The following is a 19,717-nucleotide window of genomic DNA, read 5'->3' as shown; positions in this document are numbered from 1 at the left end:
TTAATAAGCGTTTTCATCCCATGCCAAATTTACACCTGTTTTAAGGTGATTATTGAAATCCCAAACACATGGCTCATACCTGAACTTGAATGTAGCCAATACTTAAAAAGAAAATAGCTGTTTTACAATTCTAGAGTCAAAAAGAAACAAGCCAAGAAGCCTTTTGCAAACATTAGCTAAACTGGGCACTTTTCTCTGTTGAATCTGTTGTAGGACATTATGAGTTGATATAAATGGTCCTTTGCTTCTTGAAGAACACCTAAGCTCATATCTCTCTGTGCTGCTGTAGCAGTTTCAGTCAAAGTATTTAGTTTGGTCTTTTCTGCCATCTTGTGGTTATTTATGATGGTGGACCAACAACAACATGGATCCTCTGCCCATGTGTAGGAGACATGTGTATTAGGACCCATTACACAATAATCCCATCAGCTTTTTCAATAGCTACCCTCTTGACCTTTGTGAAATACATTCATGTTTATAATAAGAAATCATATTATATCAGCCCTCCATCCCCACGGGGAGGAAGAGATCAAAGAGCAGGGCAAGATCAGCCTAGTCTCTGGGTCCAGGGTGCTCTAGGCAGATCCTGGCCAGTATCCAGGAGGAGGAAACTCACAGAGGGGTGCTCTCTCTCTCTCTCTCTCTCTCTCTCTCTCTCTCTCTCTCTCTCTCTCTCTCTCTCTCTCTCTCTCTCTCTCTCTCTCTCTCTCTCTCTCTCTCTCTCTCTCTCTCTCTCTCTCTCTCTCTCTCTCTCTCTCTCAGCAGTGAGGAGAAAATCTAGGTAAGGTAAAGCTTCTGTCAGGTTGAAGGTCATCCTTTGGAGGAGGCTGGGATGCTGTTTTGGGAAGAAGGGCGTCTCCCCCACATAAGAAGACTACTGGAGAGCGACGATATGAAACCATCAAAGTTCCAAATGTTGACATTTGTCTTGTATAGGATTCATGACAAATGCCTCTTATCTCTCTAATCTCTGTATTCACGGGGGCAAGGAGGGACCAGGAGATATATATTAGGATATATAATAATAATAAGAAGAAGAAGAAGAAGAAGAAGAAGAAGAAAAATGTATCGTTAAAACAGCAGGTGGCGCTCTGTATCTTGCAATTCTAGATTTCCCTCGGATCCGTGTTCTCTGAAGCGGCAGGTTCCGACATAAAGACTTCCGGTTTCGTTTTCACGATTTCAAAATAAAACCGCAAGGTAATAGAGATCACTGGAAAGTGAAAATATTGTATCATATTTTTCATGAAATAAGGAAATATTACGCAACAGTATGGTATAAAAATATATACAATTTCAAAAAGGTAATTTCCATATTGTGCAATTACATTGCGTCATTTACACATGGACTACATATAATGGACTCTTCACAAGGATGTGTCATCAGAATCAGAATGACTTTATTCGCCAAGTAGTTTTCACGTACAAGGAATTTGCTGTGGTTGTTGGTGCATACAGACAACATAAGAATAAGAATTAAAAAGCAAGTAGGCCTACTACAAACCAAGTCATGGTGGCTTTTTCCTGTGGCCCAACATTTCAAAGTGCCCTATTTGGATTGCATTGGACGCATATTATGGACAATACATAAATAGTATATATACCATAAGGTTAAACTGAGTACAAATATACTCGGTAACACTTCTAGGGTCGGTTTCACAGAAAGTCTAATCCTTGACTAAAAAGCATCTTCAATGGAGATTTTAGATTGAACGTGTGAATAGTCCAGGACTAAAAGCCTTAAGCCTTGTCTGTGAAACCCTAAAATCTAACCCAAGTGAGTTTCAACAATATCCATGTTTACTATTTCTAAATGCGTTTAACGTTTAACTTGGGCGCTTTATTTTGAATGCATCTTCATATACATACCCAGGGCAAGTGGGCGGATGTCCACTAATTATCATTCACGGAACACAGATGCATTTCGGGAGCAGTCGCTAGTGAACCCCCAGCTAGGTAGGTAGCTAGCTAGTATAAACCAGTGTGTTTTTCAAAGACAACAAATCGCGAAGGGAATTAGATAGCTACATATTTGTTTTCTAACATCACGTTTTAGGTCATTCGTTACAGAAGACTGCAGACATGGAGATTGGGACAGAAATAAGCAAGAAAATAAGGGTAAGGTCATTTTGAGAATCCTGCTTCGTTTTGCCTAGCTAGTTAGCCTGAGTTGCCATCAGACTGTATGAGCTAAATAGGTAACATACCTAGCTTTGTGCACACTTAGGTGTTATGATGATACACACGAGCTTGTAGACGCCAGATAGTGTCATGACACCTATGTATTTGGAGGTCTTTGCAACTGGGTAGTTAGGTGCCGGACATGTTAGTGAGATACTGTACTGGCTAACTCACGCTGAGCGTGACTTCTAGTTAGCCCTAATGTCTTGCCTAACCAAACGTGTTTACTTACTAGCTATGAAACTAACATATATTGCCGGTTTTTTTCAGGCTGCTATCAAGGGAAAGCTTCAAGAACTCGGTGCATATGTCGGTATGTATAAAATACTAACAGCGGCCGCCTCTTTTTGTTGATATCAGCACATTGTCATTCGCTTACAATCCATCCTGATTTTACTGATTGTTATTCAGATGAAGAACTCCCTGACTATATCATGGTAATGGTGGCAAATAAGAAGACTTCTCAGCAGATGGGTGACGACCTTTCCCTCTTCCTTGGCAACAACACCATCAAATTCACTGTCTGGTATGCTATTTTAAAGGTGTCTTGTTAAGAGAATGAGGATTATCTCTTTCCATCGACAGATGTAGTCAAACTGATTTCAATAGCTGTTTTGCTATAATTCCAGGTTGCATGGTGTCCTGGAAAAACTGAGATCCGTGGCTGTAGGTAAGCGTGGTTCTTTAAAAAACCTCCAGTGTTACTACTGTGTATGTATCTATATAATGTATTCTGTTCTTTGCAAGTTAATAGGTAACAGATATACATTTTTGTTTGTTCAGCTTTGTGCATTCTGTATCTATGTAGTTAACCTTTTAAGTTGTGTGTGCATTTAGAGCCAGCGTCCTTAAGGCCACAGCTGTACTCCGACACTGGCACTTCAGCAGGGAAGAGTCGAGTTTCAGGGAACGAAGAGAAGAGGGGGGAAGAGTCAAAGAGCCTTGCTGTGTCCAGCTCACACTCTGATAGGATGGAGACCCGTGTATCTAGCTCCGCCCATGAGCACCACGGCAGGTGTGTCTTGATGTTGTCATTGAAACAGGATATTATTTTTTATCAAGATGAGTTAATGTCCCATCTTTTATGTAGATCACGCTATATGCCAATACCAAGTGAATGTGAATAATAGGTACCATCGAAGTTTAAAATGTTAAGAGCTCATTTGTCTGTCCGTGTGGTGTGTGTGTGCATGGTGATTGCACTGAGCCCAAAACTACGGGCACGTGAGCCTAACTTGAAAACCAAAGTGCCCGTTGAAGTGCTTAAAAAATGTTTTGGCGCAGATGAACTAGGCATTCCGTGGCTGAATGGGGTAAAACAGTGATCCAAGTCATAGATTATATATTCAAACTATACATTCACCATCCAGGCCTAAAGACAAGAGGTCTGAAAAATCATGTAGCATCACTTCAATAAGATGTGCCTGTCTCTCCCATTCAGTTTGCATTGAGGCATGAAGCTTGATCTTTACAGTAGGTGGGTTGTGGCCCTTATACTGATTGTGATTGAATAGATGGTTTGCAAACACATTCAGAATCATTCTGAAGATATTGTGTAGTATCTCCACCACAGCAAAACGCTAGAAGGATAAAAACAGCGTGGCACACTACTAACACATTGTTTTGTATCAGAAGAGGTTCCTCAGACAAGACTTCCTCCCGCCTCACGTCCACTGTGAAGCCCCTCATGGAGCCCCTCTCCTCCGAGGCCGTCATCGACATCAAACCTGAGCTGGACGACGACCTCATCGCAGAAGACTCGGTGGAGGTGGGCATCCCTGCGGGTCGCATGCGTGGCTCTTCCGGGCGGGCAGCAGCCCAGATCTACAGGCCCCCCCAGGGCAGGTCCTCCTCAGGCAGGTCCATGGACGCCTACAGGTCCTCAGAGGGGTCCACTCACAGCAGCAGGCAGCAGCATAGCTATCCCCACGAGAGCAGAAGCAGCAGGGGCTACCGAGATGGGGGCAGTAAGGTACAATGGAAAAAACATTGTCCCATGTCAATGAAATGTGCTTCTATGATGCTCTCAAAATGCTGCTGTTAAAAATGACAAATTGACCCACTCCTTTTCATTTCATCACACACTGGCCAGTTTATAGACCAAAATGACTATGATTATGAGAACGAATGACTTCTCCCGAAAACGTTTCAGAAATTCTTTGAAATGCACATCCCCTAGACATGACAATGGGCAGACATTTGCATTCATTGTTGAAACCACTACAGCACCACATCAGTGATGTATTTAGTTTTTGTTGTTGACCGCATTGGGTCCTGTTTGGTCACCAGGAGGAAGCATCACGAAAGCGCAAGGCCCCAGTGGCGAGCTCCATTGTGCGGGTGAACAGAGCAGCAGATGAAGGTCCGGACAGCGATGACCTGGAGGAGGATGATGACGAGGAGGATGAAGGCTACGGGGCCAGAAGCCTGTCCAGCCGAGTGTCCCTGCCGTCTAAACCAGAGCGCAAGTGAGTGGAAGCACTCAGCAGCCCCCACATACTGACACACGCACACACACACATACTGACACACATATACACGCATACATATTGACACACATATAAACACATACACACACATACTGACACATACACACACATACTGTGTGTGATACTGATGCTCTCAGTATTCCCCAATCCCCCTCCCCACTAGGGTACAATGAATGACACTCAGTTTTTAAACAATCATCACGGTACTCTCAGCTGTTGATGACCAGAGTAGTCTTAACCCATATCTCATATGGTATCAGACCCTCTCTGCCACCAGCCAAACAGGCCAACAAGAACCTGATACTGAAGGCCATCTCCGAGGCCCAAGACTCCATCAGCAAGACAACATCCTACCCAACAGGTATGTCACACACTGTGCTGTCTCATTACACTCAGCTTTGAAGGATCGTCTTGTCAATATTGGTGCAATGGATCAATCTGCAAAGGATAGTCGTGATCTTAAATCCGTTGTATCATCTCAAGGTAGATTAGGTGCGCAGCAAACACGAAGCGACAAGGAATGGATTCAACACGGGTCGTCAAGATCAACTCTGTAGTTGTAGTTTATTAAAGAGAAGTGAATGGATGCACGTCTTCTCTCTCCTAGCATCAGCATGAGACAAACCACACAGTTTCAAGGATAGGTTAAATACTCCTATCACAGGAGTTGTTCCCTTAGATGTTATGTCGTAAATTATCAACACATTTTCCCTCTGACCAGAGGCGCCAAGCATCTCAGCTCCACCAAGACGACCCCAAGGTCGCCCTCCTAGATAAGAATACCAGCCAGTCTACCAGATGGTTTAAACATGACAGACAACAGCAGAACATTGTGACCCTGTACTAACACACAAGTTATATTGCAGGAAATGAATGAATGAATGGTCTTTATTTAAATACAACTATATCTAACAGCTTGGATAAATAATGATCAAACTGTTTTGCAGTGTACTGTACGTTGCAATCAACAGCACACTGGGCATTATGCCATCTAGATGGCTATATAGGCTGACATAAAGAGTTTCTCAATGTCAGTAAAAAGTGCTTGAACAGCAAGTAAACAAGCAGCTCAGATAGCAACTATGTGACATGTTACACCTTTCCTGGCCAGTTAGCCAACTGCTTATATATTCTGAGTGATATTGATACATATGTCCAAGTGGTCCGTTAAGGAGGGTCCTTCAGTTGGCACATGATGATAGGTCTAGACTAGGGGTGGGCATCAATGATCGATAATTGATTGATAAGGATCTTGGTCGATCACAAAATATTTTGCTCGATAATCATTAATAAATTGAGTGGAAATTAGTTTGTCCACGTTACGTGTGAGAAATGAACTTTGCATTTGCCTTCACATTGAATTTCGCAACGCAGTACGGCATGATGCAACAAGTTACACCGCTCATTGCAAACACTGCGCAGTGACATATACAACACGACGACGACCCCGATGAAATACCACCTGCAAACAGTACATCCGACCCTGATTGCTCCTTCGCTACCTTCTCAGCCCTCCATCACGTCTCATCTAATAGGGAGGTGTGATGCACAACGAGAAGAGAAAGTAACGATGGCCATCTGCAAATTAATCGAAACAGATATTCTGCTGCTCAGTTTTGTCGAGGGTAGAGGATTTCGTGCGCTCATGCAAATAGTCGAGCCAGCATATCCTATTCCATCGCGACGTTCCATAACCAGGCGCATAGAAATCAAGAATAACGTTTTTTCCCCAAGGAAAACATCCTTGTTATTTCTGCCCTAGGCGTTGTTTTAATGAAAAAAAAGCTTGTAAATTAATCGATAATTGATCGTTAATTCTTGTGATTATCGAAAATGAAATTTTGATCATTTGCCCAGCCCTAGTCTAGACTCTAGACTTATATGGCACAAAGCATTATGGAGCGGTTGTCAAGCTCTTTAAGTTAAGACTTCTCGGTGCCAGCTGTTTTTTCACTTTTTCACTGTGTTCACTCCTATAAAGAGGACAATTCTCTCAGTCCTTTGCTCATTCATGTTTTGATCACTGACGTGTAGGCTACAAGCTGTGATGGGCCAAGATCTGCATAAATTATCTTTATTCAACTTTCTATTGAGCAAGCAACTTTATTCTACGCCCCCAGACTTTTATACTGAAATATCAGAATTCATCCTATCATAGGCGGTAGAACATGAATGAATGGTCATACTGAACACCATTAGCGGGGGGGGAGCGTAAAACCGACAACTTTTGAGCACTTCCTGCTCCGTCATCATGATGCTGTGGAGCAAATTAATTCTCAGGAGACCAGGGTGTCAGATGGATACAGGTTTTTATTTATCAGAATAAAAACCCAGAGTTGGTTCTGCAGTAAAGCAACTCAATTTGATACATTCATATATCAGAATTATATACAGTTTCATAGGAGGCGTATTGGTTGTCGCAGGGCCTCAGATAACGGATTGGTTGTTGTCAAGGTATAGGAGTAGATTTCCATGTGAGAACCACACCTCCACCATTTATTGATCCAATCTGATTTCAATGATGTGGCACAATTTGGTGATGATCATCATTTCATTTTCATAAGCTTCTGCTGTTCCGTCACAAAGCCATGTCAGACTGGACTTTGAAACATCTATGCTGGGAAAAGATGTGTTGTGTTTCAATTACGAGTTGATGCACATTTAAATCTTTTACATAAGGCTTCATTCATACGAAACCCAAATAAAGTAGTATTGTTCATGAATATATGTAGATCAGTATGAATGTTTACACCACAATGCTCTGCCTGGCGCCTATAGTACCACAGAGGAAGACTGTTCCCGTGGCGCCTCGCACTCGCTCAGCCGCCGACGAGATGAGCGCTGCCATCCAGCTGGTCCAGGAGCACCTTCAGAGCATGGTCCCCAGGATGCAGACGTACACCCCTTCAGAGCCCCAGCCCCCCAGGCAGCTTGGTTAGCTCATCCTCCTGTTCCACTTTCAGTCTAACTAACTAAACTAAAGCTAGCTAGTTTAGATTAGATTAGATTCAAATTGATTGTCATTGCAGAGTACAAGTACCAGACAACGACATGCAGTTTAGCATCGTACCAGAATTGCAAATAGTGATGTGTGTGTGTGTATATATATATATACATACATACATACATACATACATACATACATACATACTGAGAGTCATTGTCAATGAACCGTGTGTGCGTGTGTGGGGGGGGGTGTCTAGGTATAGGTTAAATGCAAAAAGATGATATTCCAACATGCAATACTTAAAAAACAGTACCCCGACTATTTAGTCATGCATCTTGCTAGCTATGGCTAAATAGGACAGGTTAATGGTTTGGCTACATCCACTCATGCCTGGCTAGATAATGATGACCACACCTACATGGGATCCGTTGATGGATAAGACCACGATATTTATAACATTGAGTAACAATTGGCATTATGTAACCATCCTCTTTTAACAGTTGAATTGCATCATATTCATGACTAACAGCCTTGTTTTACGAATTTACGGTTGCGTTATTGGTTTGTTGTTTCACCAATCCTGAATGTACCTTCTCTCATCGCCCAGTTCAATCAAGGTCCCTGGCTTCTCGCCTTCAGTTGGACATGCCAAAGGAGAACCTCATAACACAGCATAGCAATTATGGTGAGTGTATTTTACCATGTATCATAGCACACCGCTAACACTGTTTGTAACATCTGGTACAATAATTTGTCTAAGTTAGGACTGTTTGGGGGCGCTTGGTGGCGTATATTTCTATACTATAAAACGATATATATTTTATATCCTATAAAACTGTGTAGTCTAGCTCACATGTATTTAGTCTAGCTCACAACTGTTTTGTGTAAAGTAAGTAGGTAAAACTTTATTTATATTAGCGCCCTTCACAGCACGAATGCACAGGGTGCTTTACGCTTGACGCTTACCTTTTCCCCAGGTAGCACTGTGCTACCATGTTAAAAAATTTAGTAGCACACCAAGAATTTCAGTAGCACAATGAAAATTGCGCAATTTTCGTCAACAACGACAACAAATTATCATAATCATAACATATCAAAATGATCATAACCGGCTCTTGGCCGTAATAAAAATGGAGACTCACACAATGTAAAGGGGAAGTTGGCCCACGGTTCGGTATGAACCACGGTTTTTGGGTCACGGTTCACGGTTCGTGTTTTATTTTTATTTTTTAAATGCTACTATTTATTTACAAACTGTTACTTTATTTTGCTTATACTTATGGAACTTTAACATTTAGACACATTCCAGAATATGACTGGTAAATTGTATAATATAAATATATATAAACAAAACACTTTCAAATGTAAAAAAAATACATAAACACTTTCAAATGTGACGTGTTGTGGATTGGAACTACGGATCATAAGCTTTCAAATGATGTGTCATACATTGAAATCCGAAAATTAGAGTCATTTGAATGTTAGAGTCATTTGAATGTTGTTAGACGTCAGGCACATATAGGGTTAACCTCTTTGTAATGAAACCGGAAGCAGACGCTGCTAGCAGCTAGCGGCTAACAAAACACAGCGCTACAAACTATGAGAGCTGTATCCCATATACCCATTATGCGCATTTTAAGCGCATATAGGACTCGCGTGAAGCATTTCTGCGACACGCGTTTCTGTTCACTGTTTTCATTCCCTCATCGCTTATACACATAAGTTAGACTGCGCATGACAGTAGTTCAGCAGTCATTTAGTCGCACTGGTGCGATTGAATGTATTTCCAAGTCGCACAGAAATATATTCACTCGCAAATGCGACCAAAACAGTCGCACTGTCGAGCCCTGGCTTTACATAAAAAAAAGGAAAAGTGCAATCAAAACATCAATGATTAAAAACTAAAAAGGGGACAACAATAAACAGGACCAATAAGAAGGCTAAAGTTGACTACCGGCCTGCCTAAACAAATGTGTCTTTAATTGCCGCTTAAAAATTAGTTCTGAAGGAGCGGCTCTCAGGTCAGGGGGGAGGGCGTTCCAGAGTTCCTGTCCCCTTTGGTTTTAAGTCTAGTCCTGGGTACCTCTAGCTCCAGGTCGGATGACCTCAGTGACCGTGTGTAAGGTTAGTATGGAATTGTGTGACTCAGACAACATTGTGTCATCACCCCCAGCTCTTGAAGTGCCTGAGGGGAGCGGTCTGAAGCCCTTCGACACGCGCTCCTTCATCATGAGCAGACCCACGTTAGGGGAGCCTGTCAGGAGCCGATTGGGGGGTCTGGTCAAGGAGGTCCACGAGGAGGTCCAGCCTGCACCCCGCATGGTCCAGCCCAGGTACACACTCACCAAACAATGCTTCATTTCAACAACATTGTTCTGCAGTCGAAGATTTCCTGAAACCTAGATAAGCAATTACTCAACTATAAGAAGCAATGTAAAGTCATTGGAAATGAAATGAAAGTCATTGATTTCTTTTGTTGTTATTGTTTGCTTACTAGCACTTGCCTTTTTGGTTTCTGCTGCAGTTGTTGGCTGAATCGAGGAGTTTCATTTGTAATTTGTCTTCCTCAGGATAGCAGTCAGGTTGTATAGGCCAGTGTTAACCCTAACATTATATTGGTGGGGCAGTACTCCGGCCAGCACACTTCATCTCAAATTGTCTCTCCTTAGTAAGGAGAGGGTGGACACAGTGGGTCCTGCCAGCCCTAAATTCACTGTGACATTGGATGGGGTACCAAGTCCTCTGGGCAACCTTGGGGACTGTGACATGGAGACAGAAGACAGTCTTAAACCAGTCAATACCGCCACTCTTGCCATCCAACAGATAATGCGTGGCAGGCACCTCTTCTCTGACGGTAAGGGCACTTTCAACCCAAAAGGAATGTAGTGTGTGACAATGCATACAATGCAATGTGTGTTTGGGATGTATGGTGGTGTGGAGGAAATTTAGGCAGGATATGTTGTTGATGGATCCTTGCTTCAAAGGTTTAATGCTCTCCCTCTGTTCTATATTCAAGAAAAGTCAAGTCTTAAATATTTTCAAGACAAGGGGCCGGTTTCAGAGACAAGGCTTAAGCCTAGTCCTGGACTAAATCACACTTTCAATGTAAAATCTCCATTGAAGATGTTTTTTAGTCTAGGATTAGGCTTAAGCCTTGTCTGTGAAACCGGCTCAAGAAGTCTTAAATATTGTCACAGCAAGGGACTCAGTGGTACAAAGTCCTTAAGCATTTTATTAAGGCAGTGGAACCTACATTTCGGTTTAGTGGATAGAACCTCACTTGTGTGGGGGGATTAATACAGTGTTATTAAATGTTTTATCTATTTATTTCTTACATTTGTTTCTTTTCTTTTATTGTATTCTATCTTTACCTTCTTTTTACTGTTTTATCTACTTCCCTTGCTTTTATATTCATTTTATGCTTCTATATGTATTCACTTTATGTTTTTATCCCTGTTGTAAAGTACTTTGAGCTTTCTTGTAAGAAAGGTGCTATATAAATAAAGCTTTACTTACTTAGTATATTTAACACAACCCAGTACATTCACGTTCAACACCCTCCCACCCTCATTCACGTTCAACACCCTCCCTTTTTCCACCCTCACCCTCCCTCTGTTCTTCATCTCATCTCTTTATACCAGATGAATGGATGGAGATCGAAACCGAGGAAGAGGCCATCCCTGTGAAGCGACAGAAGGTTCAGGAACGCTGCAAGTTCTGGCCCATCTGTAAGAGTGGAGACGAGTGTGCGTACCAGCACCCCGCCATACAGTGCAAGTACGTAATCCTTTGACAGCAAGATTAAAGCGTCATGCACTATCTTGTTCTAAGAAATTGGATTGGAAACCCAAATGATTTTTGTTGTAGTCAAATATGTTTTGTGCCTCAAAATCTATCCAACTTAGTTTTATTTGATTTTATATACTAGCAGAAATTAGGGAAAGGAGAAACAAATATGTTTTGCAATCGTGAATTACAGATTTATTATGACTTTCTCCTTATCTGCTGGTAGGACCTTCCCCAACTGCAAGTTTGGGGATAAATGCCATTTCATCCATCCCAACTGTAAATACGACGGCAGGTGCACCAAACCAGACTGCCCTTTCACTCACGTCAGCAGGAGAGGTCCTGCTGCACCCCCGCCTAGAGCAGGTACAACCATGCCACTTTTTACCACCCCCACTCGTTTTACAATCACTGCCCAGTTTCCTTCTTTTACAATAATGTTTTTCTTACCCTTAAACATCCATTCGATTTATCTAAATGGCAGGAGGGGTACTGTAGCATGTGACCAACAGTTCTGCCAGACAGATACACCTACGGGAAGTTTGGAAGTGGGGAGGGAGCAAGGATGGTATTACTAATCTGTGCCAAAGTTGGATGTGGCTTATTACATCATCTGTTTCTAAAACCAGTCCACTTAAGTTATGTTTATTTTTGTCTTTTCCACAGTACCATCACCACAACCCGGGAGTGTCTGTCGCTTCTTCCCAAACTGTAAGAAGATGGACTGCCCGTTTAACCATCCCAAAGTGAGACACTTTTTAACTAGGATTAGCATTCCATAAGGAGCATTCCTCTCAGAATTGCTGTTCTTTTCCTACTACCGATTTGATCATTGACAAAATCTTACAATTCTGTACCTTCTAAGGATAGTGGGGGACCTTAAAGAATGACTGGTTTTTAAATACCTGTAGTCAGACTACAGGTATTCCCAACCAGACTTTTCCCAAATGTTTATTATGAAATGTGTCTTTGGTCACAATTTTAATTTATTTAAAATGCTGATCTTGTTGTAATTGTGAATGTTAAATTTGTAGTAACAGTGGTGTTGGTCCTGTCTCTGCAGCCTTGCAGGTTTGCTGGCCAGTGTAAACGTGCCGGGTGCTCCTTCTACCACCCTGCCGTGTCTGTGCCTCCCAGACACGCTCTCAAGTGGACAAAAACTCAGAGCAGGTAATCTTTTACTGAGGTATACATTTTATATTCCCACGTGGAGCATATTAGAAATGACTACATGTTAATGACGTTGATTACATAAACTCTGGTTGTGTGCAATTATTTTCTTCTTCAAAGAAACACCTATTGATGTTGTTTTTTGTTTTTTTTTCTAGCTAAGACTACGACACTGACTGAGCTCATCAAGATGATATGAAACTATGGAAGATATTATGTTCGGTTATGTTTTATTGTCTATGGTTTATCAATGGGCTGGTTAATCCTTAATTAGATTTTATTTCATTTGTTTGTGAACTGACTTTTTAAAGACAGAACTTGGGTTTTGTAAGTTGTTACTGTACATTTTTGATAATGCTGTGAGTGTATTAAAATACTCCACATGTCAAATTACTGTTGTATGTTGTTTCATGACACTGGGATGAGATTTCGCTTCATCTCTGATTGGAAGAGTGCTGCTCCATGGAAGAGTAAGAATACTTTATTTGAAAACAAAGTCAAATTCCTCAGAAAGCAACCAGGCTTTGACTACTTTATTGATGTGCTATTGTCCGGAGGTGACGCATGTATTTATGATTTATCTAACCTTCCTAAACCAAACACATTAATGGAGAGGTTTACCTGTGGCAGGTTCAGCTCTAGGCTACCATGAATCTGTATTGAGAACTACTACTGCCATCACAGGAGCTTGGGTGCACTACCATAGATATGCCAGGATGTCAATGTTCATATACAGTGCCTATAGAAAATCTACACCCCTTTTCCCAGTTTCCCAGTTTGTTGCCCCATAGCCTAGAATCAAATGCATTACATTAGGATTTTTTCCATTGATCTACACTATTATTCCCAAAATAATTGATAACAAGAGAACTGTTTGACAGTCAATAACTTGAATTGAGTCTATCTTAGTAGTAGTTCACTTCCACCATCAAGGAGAAGGCTGCAAAAAAGTTTTGCAATGTTTCAACCTACCAATTTCCACAGTCAGAAACGTCATCAGAAAAGGGAATATAAATGGACCAATTGAAGTCAAGGCAAGATCTGGAAGACCAAGATAGATTTCTGATAGAATGGCCTGAGATCTGGTGAGAAATGCTCAGAAGAACCCACACATCACTGCAAAAGAGTTGCAAAAAAGAGTAGCAGACACCGGTCTAGTTGTTCACAGGACAACAATACACCTTAAACAACAAAGACCTACATGGCTAGAAAGAATTTGCTCGAAAGAAGCCTTTCCTACGACCTCAACACAAAGTTAAGCGTCTGAAGTATGCAAAATAAAACCTTGAGAAACCTGAAGCCTATTGGAACAATGACGAAACCAAAATTGAACTTTTTGGTCACAATCAAAAAGGGTATGTTTGGAGAAAAAAGGGTGAAGCATTTGTAGAGAAGAACACTTTGATATCTGTTAAGCATGGAGGTGGATCCATTATGCTTTGGGGTTGTGTAGCAGCTGGGGGCACAGGCAATATTGTGTGGGTGGAAGGAGGAATGGATTCCACCAAATATCAAGACATTCTAGAGGCTAATGTTAGGTCAGTCCAGAAATTGAAGTTGAAGACAGTGGGTAAGACAACGACCCGAGGGTCAGGCAGACATTGCCCAGCAGTAGTTCCTTGACCCACTATAGAATGGCTACTATAAGGATGGCCAGCTGAAACCAATCACAACTGAGTTCCTCCCAGCACTAGAGGCCATCATTGAGATGGTCAGATGTCAATGTAAAGCAGACTGTTCTTCATACAGATGTTTGTGCGATTCAGTGGAGCTACCCTGCACTGAGCTGTGTCAGTGTAGCGCTGACTGCCAAAATGATTAAGACTCTCAGGATATCACACTTGCTAGTGACGATGATAGTAAGGACAATGGAGATGTGTAGACTGGGTGGGTGGGTGATGTGTAGGTACTAGGTAAGATGGAGAAACAGTGTTATGGGGTTAACCGTTAAGGGGATATGGGTAGTTGGATTGAGTTGGATTGGATAAATAATGTACAAACTGTCTATGTTCGATGACGGCAGTTTATTTTTCTGTTTGTACACAAAATGAATAAAGAGAATAAAATATATTTTTAGATATAAATATCCTGATTACAAGAATATCATTTCAATATGATTATGTCCGGGATCATGTTTACCGCAATATAAATTCAGCTATGCGTATTCAAAATGCAAGATAGCCACCCATACATGTATCATTGAGCATCTATATCATTTGTAATTAGCACCATTGGATTCCTGGCTCCAAAAAAAATTTAGACTAGATTTGACCACTGCAATCTTGATTCTAGGTAAACCAGGATGCGAGATATTGAGAAACTTAAAATGTATATTTTTCCAACTCCCCAAAAATGTTTCATGAAATTACACAAGGAATCTGACTACTTGTATGAGTTTGTTCGATCATGCCCATGACTGAAATAATCTTGGGGATACATCTTAATGTATGTCTTATATTTAACCCAGCCACATTACATAGCTTCACCTTACTTCTGTTTACGTCTTACTTCTGTTTCTCAACCCTCTAATGTTTTTCCAAACCTTCCCTGTTGGCTGCTTACTGTCTGTGCCATGAATGCCTGTTGACTTCCTGTCTGTACAAATTTGCATACTGTATGTATGCTAATTGTTTATTCTGTTAGTGTGCTTTTGTTGTGCGGGTGTGGATCAAGGACGTGCCGTCCATATAAGTAGAGTAAGCAGTGCTTACCCAACGAAAAAATAAAAAAGGACTGTGAAAATATTAAAATAAAAGTGCATGTAACCGTTTGTTTGTTTTCATTAAAAGAGTCGTATTTTAGGTCCCAGTGCAGCAGGAGTCATTCATTTTGACGTTGCATTTTTAGCGCCACTTGCAGGAGTAGCACTTCCTACTCTGCTTGCATTGCGTTACATTATAAGCACTTCTCTCTCTGCTTTCCCTCGCGTACATTCGAATGCGTGAAAATGTCTTTTTATTTTTTTCCGATGCCTCAGCCCGCTGTTTAATGTGGCCAGGGTAAGCATGCTTACAGCCAATCAGTAGTTCTTTAATTCCTATAAGAGCTACTGTAAGGGGATCAACTTCTCCAGAATTGAGTTAATTGAATCTTTACTTACAAGCGAGTTCGTTTAATCTCAACGATACGTCCTTGATATAACTTCTAAGATAAAATGATCCAATCATATATTCGGCACCACTACTGAACTGTTCTTTAAGAGAATATTTATTCGAGCACATCAGCAAACAATAGCATCAGCAAGCATATAGCATCAGCAAACAATAGCATTTCATTCCATGGAAAGGGGTCTTATCTAGCTTCATCTCCACAGGCCAGTATCAGCTGGTTAACTGCAGAAGCTTCACCGGACAAGAGCCCCGTTTCCCCTTGGTGCCTAGTCTTTATACATTTTCCTTAACATTTAGGGATGGGCTGTCCCTAGGTTTTATGGTAAGCGTCTGTTTTGTATCGGTATATGGCTTTCGACTTCTTTCGGTATCCGTGCGTGTGTGCTGTGTGTTATCTTCTTGTGACCCCCCGGTCGTTTGTCATGGTGAGAGTGTTCGCACACTCTGTCGGCAACGGTATCCTGAGCAGCCTAGTCTTGCGCGACGGTAGATACACACACATTCTAATGTTTTTTAAGGAACCAGTAGGCATATGCACACAGTTATGTTTTTAGGATGCACAGATATTTTGATAGTTATTTTGGGTGTATTCTACGTACGTTCTAAAGCACTAATTGGCCAGTTATTTGATCTTCAAACACATTCCCTCCTGACCAGGTCTGTAGGTCCTATGTCCTTATCAGGATCGCTTGTGTAAACATCACTGTTGCCAGGCCCACAGACTCCCATGACTTGGGATTCGATTAACAAGTTAAAATACAGTATAGAAGAATAGACTTATCATTAATCATTAGTTATGATAGTATAAAATGAGTATAGGAAAATAGAATATCATAACAGCAGGTACAAAATGGTTGTTAGTAGGCTACATAGGTAAAAAATAAGCAATCTACAGGCGGTTTGAACCACAACACTTTCTCACAGTCAGGAGCCCCTTCCCCCCATGTCGCTCAAAAGCAGAACCTCTCTTTTATGGTTCTGTGAGACTTCAACTGACCTCAGTCACATATTATTTAAATGAACACACAGTACTTGATTTATCACTTCTAGTTATTTTAATACAAATCCCTAACACTACTGATTGGCTCTTATCACTTTCAAGTTCACTTAACATTTCACCTCTCGCCCGGCAGAATAGCTTATGCCAGCTAGCTCAAACGATCTAAATAATAATAATCAATAAGGATAACTTGCTTGATTTTGTGAATATGGACATTACTGTCAGCGACCTAAAGGGATTTCGTAGACTGGACTGGAAAAACAGAACTACTGGCTAAATGCCGCCCGAAGCCACCACTCACCGATCTTCACACCCAGAAAGGGAGAGTCGCTAGGGGGTTCCAGCAAGCCTGGTATGAGCAATTTATATGATTCGCGAGGCTGGTGATGTGTGATGTGATGTCAAGTGCCTGTGTGACAAAGTGTGAAAAGAAAGTATGTTGTGAGTTTACTATGGAGGATGGAAACGGTGTGTGTCTGTGTTGTGCATGTGTGCGTTTGCGATGTTGAAACTGGACTTGTAGATTTCAGCAGGCTGGCTACTTGAAAAGATCTTGGTTCAAAAAAGATTGAACAATGAGCACCCCTGATATAGTCGAAACTGGCAACTGTTTTTTTTTGTTTTTGGTAATCTGATCACAAAGTGACACTACAGTTTATTAGCGGGTTCTAGGGCATCAAAATTGCATTTCCTTGAAACTGCGTTCACTGATAGCGTGTATGTGTAATTATGTGTATTTCTATATCCCCCCCCCAAGAGGCTTTTGGTCTTTTGCCAGGCCGCCAATGTCAATAAGAATAAGTTATTATTGGCCTGTCTGGTTACATAAAGGTTAAATAAATAAAATACCTGCCATCCATTCTTCAGTGATTTATTTTCATATTCTATACTGTTGTGAATGCCTTCATCCTGCAAAAACAATTGGCCAAAGCCAAGGGACAGGTATCCCTGATGCAATTGGCCTTCAGGGAGAGGCAAGGAACTGGCAGACAGGGGGGCTCCACTCCTCGGCCCTCCAGCCTTCGGTGCTCCACTCCTGTGTCCTCCACCTCTGGGCACTGCACTTCTGGCTCCCCCCCCCCCCCCCCCCCCCTAATGGTCAGAAGGCCAGGTGCAAATGTGTCTATTGTAGGTTGCCTGGGCCTGACAAGAAGACAGCTGACATGGTGAAGACAGCGGTCATGTGTGAGACAAGAGACACTGTGTTTGACACCAGAGAGGAACTGCTACAGAGACTGACACAGGCAGAAGGGTTGCTTTGCATAGAGGACAAAAACGGACACTCCACAATGAACCACTTTTGTACATAATTTGTAAAATGTGTAAATACTAGTATTTATTATTATTATTATTATTATTATTATTATTATTATTATTATTATTATTATTTGGAACAGTGAAGAGGCTAATATTGGCATTACTTTTACGTTGATTGAAAAATAATCAACCCCTCTCAACACAATACAGTATTCAACAAAGCTGTGGTATAATGTAATACTCACTTTACGTGTTACAGTTAGACTGGGATGTGATGTCAATGGGGAAAGAGTGGCAACTCCGGCATGGATATCGCGATTTTACCAACGTCTAACATACTCAAAAACGAACTAAAATATATTATAATAAGTAAAAAATACGGGAGATTTACTGGAAAAAACGGAGGGTTGACAGGTAGGTCTATGTATTCGAGAATATCATGATCAGACTGAATGAATGCTGGATTTCTATAACTGTTACATATATTATGAGCATTAATATAATTAATAAGGCTGGTCTGACCATCCCACTATATTTGGTTAACCTATTTGGGTCTTGGTGAATTTCAACCCATGTCAATTAAAGTAGTTCTCAGAAACGAAAGGCAATATTTCTGTATAGGCTACAATGCATCTCTAACATTAGTTTATTTTTCATAAATGTGATTAACTGGCACACTATTCTTCTTCATTTTTTCTACTCGGCCATCAGCCAAATACTGTATGGAGAGTTTGTTTGTTTACTTAAATTACACAGGCAAAGCAAGAGCCACCAGCAATGTAACAATAGCAATTCCGCCTTTCTTCATTGGAGGGCACATGATGACGTCACGATTTTGAAACTTAAAAGCCCTAAAAATCTCCTCTTCTCTCGCCGGGTGCAGTGGCGTGCGCCTGTAATCCAAGCTACTGGGAGGCTGAGGTTGGCGGATCGTTTGAGCTCAGGAGTTCTGAGCTGCAGTGCACTATGCCGATCGGGTGTCCGCACTAAGTTCGGTATCGATATGGTGCTCCTGGGGGAGCCCGGGACCACCAGGTCGTCTAAGGAGGGGTGCACCGGCCCAGGCCGGAAACGGAGCAGGCCAAAGCCCCCGTGCCGCTCAGTAGTGGGATCGCGCCTGTGAATAGACGCTGTAGTGCAGCCTGAGCAATATAGCGGGACCTAATCTTTTTCGATTATTTTTTTTATTCACATGTTTTGGGCACTATTCGCTACATGAGTAGCAAATACTGCCTCGTTGTCTTTTTCCCCGTTTGTGAACTATATCTGCTAGGGGATACAGGTATACGTATTCTCATTTCCGTGCCTTGTCTTCTTATTTTCTTGTAAACGTATATAATTTTCCGATTCATTAAACGGTTGTATGTCGTTGAAAAGAGTGCGAAATTGAAGACGTGTAACCGCCTCCTTCTGGTACCCTGGCGTCATTACATGTTTTTCTGAATTCTTAAATCGAGAGCTCCAGTAGACAGCGCTGTTGTACTTCATATGCATGTATGTTGTCTTCCTTAATACCATTATCTGGAATTTCGATACTTCTTAATACTATCAAGCAGATTGCCCCAGCACCATTGATTTCATTTTAAAGGTAATTTATACCCTCTACAGAGTGTGAGTCTGGCCTTTGTAACAATTCCCATGGTGTTTTCGTATGTGTGTGTACAAGACGGTCAGTGGCCTGCGAGTTAGGAGATTCTGTGGTTGTGAGATTGCTTAATCAATAATTTGCATTAAGGAACGGCCTGATAAACTCTAGATAAATCACATAGGCTGGGTT

The 19,717-nt window shown here is 41.5% G+C and overlaps 1 protein-coding gene across 1 annotated transcript; it reads left to right on the top strand.

The window, feature by feature from the left end:
- Positions 1–1,960: 1,960 nt before the first annotated feature.
- On the top strand, positions 1,961–12,911 carry zc3h14 (zinc finger CCCH-type containing 14). The gene is made up of 17 exons (XM_080526819.1): positions 1,961–2,118; positions 2,452–2,494; positions 2,593–2,707; positions 2,811–2,851; positions 3,019–3,196; positions 3,814–4,153; positions 4,471–4,649; positions 4,931–5,031; positions 7,449–7,604; positions 8,225–8,302; positions 9,791–9,950; positions 10,287–10,471; positions 11,259–11,394; positions 11,630–11,769; positions 12,070–12,149; positions 12,467–12,573; positions 12,732–12,911. The coding sequence occupies exons 1-17, from the start codon at positions 2,083–2,085 to the stop codon at positions 12,733–12,735; spliced, it is 2,079 nt and encodes a 692-aa protein (XP_080382945.1). The 5' UTR covers positions 1,961–2,082; the 3' UTR covers positions 12,736–12,911.
- Positions 12,912–19,717: the final 6,806 nt, after the last annotated feature.

This window comes from Nansenia antarctica (genome assembly GCF_963989245.1).
Source record: "Nansenia antarctica genome assembly, chromosome: 3".
Classification (NCBI taxonomy): Eukaryota; Metazoa; Chordata; class Actinopteri; order Argentiniformes; family Microstomatidae; genus Nansenia; species Nansenia antarctica.
This window is presented reverse-complemented; position numbering and strand designations above follow the sequence as displayed.

Excerpts from the sequence above, each read along its gene's own strand:
- zc3h14 (XM_080526819.1), top strand. The coding sequence starts at position 2,083 with ATGGAGATTGGGACAGAAATAAGCAAGAAAATAAGG. Across the intron at positions 4,154-4,470 it reads ACCGAGATGGGGGCAGTAAG|GAGGAAGCATCACGAAAGCG; the intron begins GTACAATGGAAA and ends TTTGGTCACCAG. Across the intron at positions 12,150-12,466 it reads GCCCGTTTAACCATCCCAAA|CCTTGCAGGTTTGCTGGCCA; the intron begins GTGAGACACTTT and ends CTGTCTCTGCAG.